This window comes from Akebia trifoliata, chromosome 6 (genome assembly GCF_017979445.1).
Source record: "Akebia trifoliata isolate Shusen 1 chromosome 6, ASM1797944v1, whole genome shotgun sequence".
Taxonomy (NCBI): domain Eukaryota; kingdom Viridiplantae; phylum Streptophyta; class Magnoliopsida; order Ranunculales; family Lardizabalaceae; genus Akebia; species Akebia trifoliata.
In genome coordinates this window covers 26076036-26087508 of record NC_141380.1, presented here as the reverse complement: position 1 = coordinate 26087508, position 11473 = coordinate 26076036, and the positions used below count along the sequence as shown (strand labels likewise).

Genomic DNA, 11473 nt, shown 5'->3' with positions numbered 1-11473 from the left:
CATATAGAAAGTTTTTTCTACATACTGTCGTACCATAGCATTTCTTCTCTCATAATATTAGCAGAAATAAAATATCCAAGAGCAGATCACCTGGACTTATCTGAGAAACTTCTAAGAAGCCCGTCAGTTAGCCCAAAAAGGCCACCCACATTTAAGGGTCAAAAGTAAGGAAGTTCAATGACCAAAATACCCTTTTTTTTTTTTCCCTTGTTTTATTTTTTTCACGTTCAATGGATCTTGTGCAAGGGTGTATAAGTGTATAAGTGGCTTTTTAAGGCATAATAACCAAATTCGGATTCTCGAAATTATTATTTATTTATTTATTTATTATATGGTGGATGTTTATATTTTAAAAACAACCAGATGTATCTAATACATTTTTTAAGTAAAAAAAAAGTCAACTATCCTTCACTTTGATCTAACAATCTCTTCCTTCATGGCAAGTGATAGAGCACTAAGATCACCCCAACTTTCTACTCTCACACCAGGCATAGCCACTGCTCTACTCCCAACAAACCCACCTTCCCCAACCTTAATTTTCCCAAACTTCACCTTCCCACCTTCACCTTCATATATATGCCCAAAAAGCAAAGCATCTCTCCCAACACACCCACCTCTTTCAATCTCCACCATTTCAGGATTTAAAAGAGCACCCATACTATCTACATACACCACTTGGTTCAAGTCAATAGCTGACCCCATAAGCTTCATCCATACCCCAAACAAAACAGACCCACTTGTCATCTCCATGAAATATTCCCCAATCAAAGTCTTTATAGCTTGCCATATAGTGTCCATGAACACTTCTTTACTCCAAATAACCACTATTTCACCTTCTCTCTTTTTTCCAACAAAAATCCATTTGGCCACAACACATAGAAGTCCACCTAACATACCTGAAGAAACCCAAAACAAAGGCAGCAACCAATGTAGTGGTACCTTATTGGTCTCCTTCATGTAGAGAACCCAATTCAAAGGTTCAAATACAACCAACCCCAATAGGAAGTAAGGCAAGACTGTTTGTAATAGTGGTTGAGTAAACATAGCCCATAATGTCTTATACCATGTTCTTTCAAGTGTCACCTTTCGAGTGTCATTGTTCGTTAGCACCACCGAGGCCATTGGACAACCCGAAAGATCAACTTTCACATCAGAATGTTCTAAGAAGACCTTCCACGCATACGGAATTGCCTCGCCATTTCGCAAATGTTGGCATATTTCGTAGACTAATGATCGACCGTGGTCAATGGATGCACTCTCGGTGCATGATGTAGCTCGGATAACATCAATCTCGTGGCATTGAAGGAATGGATTGAATTCTAGTTGTTCTGATTCCTCCTTTGTGAGGTTTTGATCGATTATAATCTCACCCACATCAACAAAAGGGAACTTGGCCTGGTCCCACGGCTGGGTACAATCCAACAATGTATCACATTCGGTTTCATCTTGTGGAACAGGTCGGAATTGTAGTTGGAAGACGTAACGGACCCCATTGGGGGAACCGACACGGCGTTGGAAATCATCGGCAAGGAAGAGTAGTGGACGGGTATCATTCTCGTCCCTTGGGATTGCTCCAGTTTCTGGTGGAAGTATACCCATTGGCTCTACCTTTCCCGAATCCTCACCAATCTTGTCATCTACAGGCCTCAACTTGAATTTCACATACATCTCTTGTCCATCTTCAAAGCGAAAGATCCGACACACATTTGAATAGTAATGCAACTTGGTATATGAGTCGGCATTCCGAAGGGAATCCCACACCGCATCACGCACGTGAGGTGCCTTCTTGACATGCTCTTCCCTTGCAGCAATCCCACAAACAAGCCATGTTGCGAAGTCAGCAATTGTTCGAGCATAAAATGCCTTACCCGTCTTTAGTGTCAGATCAAGAAGTGGAGAACCATTCGTGCCATCCTCTGTAAGTATACGTACCGCTGCCCCACGTGCGTCAATTCTTGCATCATCATCGGCGCTCAAGCTATTACTATGCCGGACTATTACAGGGTAACTTTTTCCGGCTTGGAAGATTTTGTGATTCTTTAGCCCAGGTAACTGATCGAACAATTTTAAAACACCCTTCCCGCTAACCCCTATTCGATGGAAGTATCTAGATTTGACCTTCATTGTAGTAACAGCCAAGTTTCCAGCGAGATTCCCAACTATCTTCTTATACTTCACGTCCATTGCTTCAATCCGTTCATCCAAAGAATGCATAGTGTTCTTAACCATGATGGGTGTCTGTGACCCAATGTAGACTCCACCTCTTTGGAGAACTGAATTCATCGGAGCAACCGAAAGAGCACCAAGAATAACGTCTTCTTGAATGACAGAGCAAGGGAGGATGAGACTTTGACTACCAACAACCGAGTTGTCATGTACTTCAACTTTCCCGCTTTCATAACCACTAGAGGCATAAAACCCAGCAACGATTCGACTAAAGTCGCCCAAATGAACACCGTTACCAATTGAAATCAAATGTGGGTCCGAGACTGGGTTGATCGCTCTGATTGAACAATGCTGACCAATTTTCGCACCCAATAGTCGTAAATACATGCAAAAGGCTTCGGTTCCGGAGAGGAATTGTGCGAATCTCAGGTGGCAGGAAATAGTAATTCGACGACGAAGCCAAGTCTTTAGTTGGGTTTGTTGCGTTTCTTGTTTCCCCGAAAGAAACAACGTTAAGATGCCGGTTAGTAGGCTGAGAATGAGGCCGTGGGCAAAGTAAGCAATAGCAATTGAAACAGCAAAAGTAGTCGGTTTTGAAGGGTTTATGTCGAACATGGTGATATAGGCAGTGATGGTGGCTGGAAACCAATGAAAGGCTCCGGCTAGGCAAACGAACGCGAAGTGTTGAAGAGAAGAAGCATTTTGAGAAAAGTGAATATGGAGGAAGTAAAGGATAGCTGCAGAAAGAGAACTGAGGAAACCAACGGTGTAGACGCCCAAACAATGGTAAAAAGCCTCAAATTCCTGTGCTTTACTTGCAAATTCTGTCTGAATTTTACCCTGAAATCGAATTCAGAAGAAGAGGATGTAATCAGTTTTAACTTGAATCCAAGAGATGTGATAAATGATCGACATAGCTAATCTCAATATTCAGCAGTTATAGCATAGTCACCAAGTTGCGGTTCGGGAATCGTAGTCATAAAATTCTCCGACTTATTGAAAAAGTAGCTATTAAATTGTGACTTTTTTCCTTTCACCGATTTAATCACAACTTTTTCAATAAATTGTAACTTTTATGATCTTCGTGATTAAATCACAAACTTTCCAATTATGTCGAATCGAAATGAAAAATGAAATTGAAGCACTATTAAGAGAAGATGACTTTGATGAAGATGATGGTGATCATTTTATTGATGAAACTTTAGATAATGAGGATGACATTGAATATTTTTATATTTCGAATAATATAAACCTTGAATGTGCCATGGACTTGTGGTTACTTGTTGTGAATGCAAGGATGATATCTATATGGGGGTTTGTTGATTTATTATTGTGGTTTAATATGAGATTTGGTGATATAATACGAGAACACCACCTTGTATGAACAATTACACAAACTTAAGCCTAGCCCAATTTCTTTCTGGTTTTATCAAATTTTTCCCTTGCCGACTTATTCCCGAATCTGACTAGGTGACTATGTCGGCAATGAATCAGCAAGGGCAAAATTCAAAAAATACAGTAAAATCTGGAAACAATTGAGCTAGGGTTAGGATCATATAATTTTTCCTACTAGGTCCGATTATCATATTATATAATCAAATACCATGTTAAATGACAATAATAAATCACTAATCCCCATATTAAATTACAACAACTAACCACAGGTCTACAACACAATCAAGTATTATTCAAAATATAAAAATATTACAATCATGAGCGCAAGTGAAGACTCATCAACCGATCAAAATCAATGTCATCTTCATTTGCATCCTCATTGTCTAACACTTCATTGGTAAATGATCACCATCATGTTCATCTTCTCTTACTAGTGCATCAAGGTCATCTTTTATTTTTTCCGATTTAATCACAAAGTTCGTAAAATTCGAGACTGTTGTTCGGTATGCTGCAAATCATTTGCAAATGCAAATAATTTTCTAAAATCAATTTTACTGGTGCTTGGTTACCCAATGAAAATGATTTGCATTGCAAAAAATTTGCATGGATCACCCAAATTCTTAAGAAATTTCAGCAAATGATTTGCGGCGCAAAAGGTACCACAAATCATTTGCAAAATCACAATGAAATTTTTTGTTGCAAAGATCAACCAATAAGTCACAGATTTTGGTGAGTATTATAAGCAAATGTATTACTTGTAGGCCTTGCTTGGTCTACTACTAATCATTTTCATTTGAAAATGTTTTACACTACAAATAGTTTGCAATGCAAATGTTTTGCAGAGAAAAATTTACCAATGCTTGGAAATCTCTTGCAAAATCATTTAGTTTTCTTCATTGATTTTATAATGCAAAATTTTTGTAGTGATTACTTATTAAAATAAATTTTAACTTATTCAACCTCATCCAATAAAATATTTAGATTACAAAAATACCCTCAATGCTCACTACATTAACATGTATATGAATTTACAAAAATACCCCTATCGTATATATAATTTTTTGGGTGGTTCAATGTAGGATCAGGAATTGACCCCTTGACACTTCTATAGGATTCCAGAGTCTAGCCTTAAAACTTAAGAAGAAAAATAAATAACAAAACAGCACTTGGGTTAGTCACCAAGCACACTAGGTGAAACCTAGAAGCTATAAAATTAACTACCAACCAAGGCCTTGCTTGGAACACTACAAGCAACACTTGGTTTGTGTCTCTATCCCATCAATGTATGATAAAGGTCTCTGACAAGGGGTATTTTAGTAATTTAAATATGTAATTAAATCTAACTTTGATAAGGGGTGTTTTCATAAATTTATGTATATATTGCACTAACAGAGAATGAGGGTATTTTTGTAATTCTATTATTTTTTTATAAGGGATATTTCTGTAATTTTGATATGCATAGGTTGGAGTTGAATAATTTAGCAAATGATTTGTGGTGCTTTTTGTGCAGCAAATTATTTGCTGAAATTTCTTAAGAATTTAGGTGCTCTATGCAAATTCTTCGCAATGCAAATCATTTGCATTGTGTAACCAAACACCCATAAAATTGATTGCAGTTGCAAATAATTTGCAGCATACCAAGCAGAGTCGTAATGGTGAAACTGAACTATGAAAAACATAGAAGCACTTACCTCTTTAGTTTTATATGATTTCTCAGTTCGAAAAACGGGTTTTCCTCCCTCGGTCTTTTGCAATGGAAGAATTTTGATGTCTTCGCCCAAAACACTTCCTTTCTGGATGACAGCATATGGACTGATTGAAGAATTCGGGCCAATTCTCACTGGGAGCAAACTTAATATGCCATTCTTCACCTCGTGGCTTTGAACCAAAGCACCTTCTGCAATCACAACCCCATCACCAATCGAAACAAGAGATGGGTCTGTAATGTCAATCGTGTCAAGCAAAACCGATGATCCAATTCTAGCTCCGAGCATCTCAAACCAGTATTTGAGGAAAATAGTTCCTCTCAAATGGACTGCTAGAACTTTAGAAGCAACTTGTTGGACCTTATAAAGTGTCCACCATTTCACGAAGTCCGTTGACCAAATAGGAATGTCGGGAGTCAATGCATAATTTGGTTTTAAGAACGAGTTCCCGAAGAAAGAGATACAAAGACAGGTGAGGATCATGGAAAGAATCCAAGCAAGAGGAGCCAAAGCCAAGGAAATCAAATATTTGAAAAACAGAACTTTGGTTATCAAGCTAGTACTTGTCAAGAGTAAACGAAGAAAAACCAAGATGGAGACATATACGGGTAGAATCAGCATTGCCGAAGCATATATAATAGCAAGAAATTGGAGTAACCCAATACCCAATTGTCGAAATCTTGAAATTTCGGTCACTAATCTGATAGAATCTGTCTCTGGTTCTTGAAGATATGTAGACATTGGTTGAGGTCGAGACTTCATTACTTGATTCTCCGAGAAGCTAGCCAAGTCAGCAATGCAGGTCGCGGTGAAAATATCTACAGCCCCAACTGGAACTCCGAGGAAATCCGAAAGCTTTTGAGCTGCTCTAACCACACCAATTGAATCGATCCCATATGAGACCAGGCTTTCAGTGGAAGAAATTTTCTCAATTGAAATGCCCGTCTGCTCTGACACTAGTCCCTTTAAGAACTCCGTAATATCTTTCGTGCTCATTGTGGCCTGTGGAGGAACAATAGTACTTCTTCCAAGGTAAGGTCGAGGTGTTTTTCCTTCCCTACAAGTACCCGTAGTGAAGGACCGAAGTAGAGATCTTTTCACCAAATTGGGCTCCTTAACTAAGCTCAATGTTCCATCTTCGAATTGTTTGAGACACTCAAATCTTTTGATCTTCCCCGATGTTGTTTTAGAGATGGTTCGGGGCTTGATAAGCTTGACCGAGGCTATGGGAACACCGTGTTCTTCTGCCACACAGGTTTGAATTTTTTCGACAACCTCGTTATCAACAGTTTTTCCTTCCCTAACCTCGGCAATAACTACCAAACCAACTTGATCAGAACTTTCTGGGACTAATATCCCTTTTGACGATAGTATTTCCTCTGAAACACCAATAACAGCACAGCAACCAGGACGTAAAAGTTCGGATGAGTTCTCGACCGTCTTTTCTACATCGGCTGAGTATATGTTTCGGCCAGCGACAATGATTAGATCCTTTATTCGTCCGGTGATGAATAGTTTTCTGTCAAGAATCCTACCCAAATCACCTGTTCTCGTGAATTTTTTTCCCCGGTAATTCTCAAGCTCATTTTCGAACGTTTTCTGACTCAACTCTTGCCTTCCCCAATACCCAACTCCAGAGCTCGGACTACTAATCCATATCTCACCTTCTGTACCACATTCGTCGTGCTCTTTACCCGTTTCGGGATCCACAATTCTGATATCAATGTCCGGGTCACTTCGATCAACATACCCACAACACACCCTCCCTTGCCAATCAACCAAAATGGGATTCTTTTCTCCAAATGCACAACTGACAAACACACAATTCTCCGCTAAACCATAACCGGGAGCCATCACTTCTTGAGAAAGTAAGAAAGGACGAGTAAGCTCAACAAACCTTTTAAGAGTTTTTTGCCTCACAGGTTCGGCAGCAATCATGAGGAACACCATGGAAGAAAGGTCGTAGCTTCTTTGGGTCTTATCTTTATCGGATTCTAATCTTCGTACCATGAGTTCAAAAGCAAAGTTGGGGCCAGCACTATGAGTAGCCTTGTATTTGCTCATCGTCTCAAGCCACAAGAGAGGATTCTTGATGAATGTCAATGGAGAGAACAGAATTGCAGAACCACCGCTAACTAAAGCCGTAAAGAGCCCTCCAATTAGTCCCATATCATGATACTGTGGAAGCCAACTAACTAGTACTGTCCTCGACGTGCTCTTGTATCTCTTTTTCATCAACTTTACATTATGAACAAGTCCACCATGAGTGATCATCACCCCTTTAGCATCACCCGTTGACCCCGACGTGAATTGCAAGAAGCATAGATCTTCGGGTTGAGAAGCACATTGATTATATATGTCTTCTTGAAGTATGTTTTTCGAACTCTTGACCCAAGAATCCGTGTGTAACCAAGGAATGTCGGGCCAAGAAGCTGAACATTTCCCATTGTTCTTCGTTAATGAGATTATATTCTTTACGAAACCAGCCCGAACAGCCGCGTGATAACCCACGGTAGATAGAATTGCTACCGCATTAGAAGATTTGGAGATGTTCTCGATCTTAAGAAGAGCTTGTCCGCCTCTCTGAAATGGATCCGGGGGAAGAACGGGAACAGGTAGGACTCTAGCTCTTAAGCACCCGAAGAAGGCATCAATGAAGTCTAGACCCGGAACATAGACAAGGAGAATTCTGTCACCGGGCTTGATAATAGGTTTACGACTTGTCGAGAGGTTATGAGCAATGTGAGATGCATTCGTGTGAAGTTCTCCATATTTTCTCGTGCAAACTTCTACCCCTACTTCATTAATCCAAGTATAAAGAGTTTTGTTTTGGGTGATCCCATGTGTCCCCCAATGCTTCAGATAGCCATCAAGCGTAGACAAGTCGGGAAATTCCAACCCGGGGAACTCATCTAATTCTCGATGATTGAAGGATCCATTATCTTGAACCAATGGTAACAATCTCTGCAAAAAAAAAAAAAAAATTGATTGGTGTAAGTTATAAATATCGATTTTTAGGCTAAAAAAGGTTCAAAATTTTGGTTATAAGAGGTATGTGATCACCTTAACATATTGGAACGGAGGCAAATCACCATTGCTTGCGAAGTGCTTGCAGACTAGAGACATGGCATAAGAAGAATTTCTCTCTGTGAGCTCAAATGCCATAAGCCCACCCACATAGTAAGTATTCTTCATACCTTGAAGTTCACATTCCAACTTCTCATAGAACCCAAGCTTCATATCTGTATTTAATGGAATTAGAATCTCAAAGTTGGTAATAAAAATTCTTGTTGAAGCAACTTAGTGAGCATACCTTGGCTATTGATGTGAGGGAAATATTTAAATCGCCGTTGTAAAACAACTCTCTCAACTTCCGCCCCCATATTCTTCACCACATTGATTGCGAGCTTTGTCACTATTGGACCTTTGATATCTTCGGAATTTCCGTAAGACCAGAACAAGAAAATATCTGTGTCGGCATAGAATCTCTGCATTGCGACTGGATTCCCGATAGTTTTGGGATCCTCCATGAACTCCCCAAAGTAATAAAAACCCATTGGCAAATGTTCAAGTCCTTTAATCTTCAAGACAGTGGTGTAGTAATCAATAGTTCGTACTTTACCAAACAAATCATTTTCAAGCTCACTCGTATCAATCACCTCAGTTTCAATTGATAAAGTTGAAGAAGGTGATCTATAAGTTCTTCCATTCTTGAATGGGAAAGAACCCGAGATAATAATCTTATCGAACTCCAAAACTTCGGTTTCTCCATCAGCGTTTTTGACATCTACACTGATACCAAATGAATCACGTTTGATCGCCAAAACTTCAGTGCCACATTGAATTTTTATCGGCAAAGATTTACTAATCTTCTGCCAAACACTCGTGTATCCTCCTTTGAAACGCCTAATCTTTCCAGCCATAGAAGTCCGAGTGAATTCGTGAATGTAAGCATATGGCATATCTTGGACAAACCCGTATCCTGAGGCAGTGTACCCATAAGCCACAGATTTGGGAACAGAATTAATTCCATTAAGTTCAAGAAATTTGGGGGTCGGGTCCGATGCTAATTCGCTCACGGCATGGACACCTATTCTTCCTGAGTTCTTCGCCTCATCCTGTAAAGAACAACTCTCAATCATCGTAAAACTAATTCCTCGGCTTCCCAAAGCAAACAGAATCATTGCTTTGTTTTATACTTGAACTTACCTGGATTTTTAAAGTCAGTGAAATTATAGACAAATAATCATCTTCAACCTTCAAGTCTTGATACTTTCCTGTAGAACTGTCGATGAGAGCTAATTTATGGGAATCCATCTCTTCAAGTTCGGACCCCATTTCTTCTGCTAAGTGAAAGAGAACAGGTGCACTATTTGCTGCAAGAACTTGACCTCCTAGATCGTAAATCTTTCCTGCAATGGACACACAAATTTCATGAAATCTGAATTTAGAATGGACGAAACGAAGTGATGCAAAAGACGACATATTGATTTAAGAAAAACCCATACCCGTACCTTCAATTTCCACCGATTCACACATGCCTCCGACCATGTGATATTTCTCGAGAACAGTTATGTTATTGTAACCGAGCTTAGTCAAAGCGTAGGCGGAAGATAAACCACTTGGACCAGCTCCTACAATTCCAATTTTTGTGTTCACGGGCAAGCATGGATGGAACTTCGAGAACTGATCTTCGATTGATTTTTTTAGTGCCATGTCGTCTATGATTCAAGTCTCCTTGGAGTAGAACCTGTTGAATCAATCAAACCAAAATATCAACCTCACCATTTATCTGATTTTTTTCAACACCAAATCCTGTGTGGATGAATCCCAAACCTTGAAATTATAAAAGACAGATTCAAGAATAAAGTGTGAATCTACTTGGTTTTTATAGACTAAAAGCATGAATATCAATAAAACTAAAACCCAATTGGAGACAAAAAAAAAAAAAAAAAAACATAAAAGACATTATACGATTAATCCAATGCTTCTGCCATGGCATATTTACAGCATTTCAATCACATAAGCAATCCGAAAATTACAAGAAGAATGCCAACTATGACTTCAGTTAATAAGCTCCTATATGCAAATAAAAACAGCTCATATATAATACAAACCCACTCTTCCAAAATTCAATTTTGAAGAAAAATTCCATTATTTTAACTCAAACCAATTCATCTGTCTTCTTCAAACATCAAATTTGTTCAGACCAATCCGAAGCCTTTAAATCACAAAACCCATAGAGATTTAAGCATAAAGGCACGAATCTGCTTTTTTTTTTTTAAATATGAAAAGCATGAATTGAAATAAACTTAAAAACCCATTACATAGACGACAAAATAACAAAAAGATTACGCTTATGACAATTAAGTTAATAAAGTTACATTTATGCGAACAACACGTCATACATACATTCAAACCAACTCTTTCAAACTTCAATTTGAAAGAAAAATTCTAATAAAACCTTTTGAATCACTCAAACCACAAAATGAACCCACCATTCATCTCTCTTCTTCCAACACAAAATCTGTTCAGACCAATCCCAAGCCTTGAAATCTAAAAATACCCAAAGAGATTCAAGCACAAAAAAGAATCTGCTTTTTTTTTAATAGATTAAAAGCATGAATTTCAATAAACATAAAACCCCATTAAAGACAGAACATTAAAAATAAAAAAAACAAAAAAAAAACATAAAGACAAAAATTTTATATTTAATCCAATGCTTTTGTCATGGAATATTTGCAGCTATTCAATCATATCTATTGAACTTCTCCAAAACCATAAATAGTCCAAAACTAACATGAAGATTCAAGAGAAAAACAAAACACCTCATATATACACATTCATACGAAACACCTTCCAAACTTCAATTTTGTAGAAAACTTCCATTGGAAACACAGTAAATGTCAAACTATTTGGAAAAAGAAAAACCCATACCTCAAGGATGAAACTTGCTCTGCTCCCTATAATTCATAAGTTTTAGAATTAAAAACCCAATTGATTAATCAATATATCTATCTAATCTATCTAACTAACCAACTAGACAAAATGGGTATCTCAAAACAGTTAAAAGGTAGCTATTTAGTTAGTTTGTTAGTTATTGAAGAAGAAGAAGAACAGAAGCTTATAAATATTTAAAAAAACCTGACCTTTTCAACAGTTTACAAACAGTAAGGATTTAATGCCAAATGTCACATAAATGGTTT

The 11473-nt window shown here is 38.1% G+C and overlaps 2 protein-coding genes across 2 annotated transcripts; both read right to left on the bottom strand.

Annotated features, from left to right (window-relative positions):
• Positions 1-314: 314 nt before the first annotated feature.
• On the bottom strand, positions 315-2624 carry LOC147400528 (uncharacterized). Its single transcript, XM_086446219.1, has one exon. It carries the CDS (start codon positions 2551-2553, stop codon positions 409-411), a length of 2145 nt encoding a protein of 714 aa, XP_086302345.1. The 5' UTR covers positions 2554-2624; the 3' UTR covers positions 315-408.
• A 19-nt stretch (positions 2625-2643) lies between these two features.
• Positions 2644-10192, bottom strand: LOC147400527 (uncharacterized; the record flags this gene model as incomplete). The annotated part of the gene is made up of 6 exons (XM_086444601.1): positions 9782-10192; positions 9477-9679; positions 8581-9385; positions 8331-8509; positions 5253-8231; positions 2644-3006 (listed from the first exon to the last, which is right to left on the bottom strand). Coding segments are annotated over exons 1-6 (4731 nt in total), but the record flags the coding sequence as incomplete, so codon positions are not given.
• Positions 10193-11473: the final 1281 nt, after the last annotated feature.

Excerpts from the sequence above, each read along its gene's own strand:
- LOC147400528 (XM_086446219.1), bottom strand. The coding sequence starts at position 2,553 with ATGTATTTACGACTATTGGGTGCGAAAATTGGTCAGCATTGTTCAATC.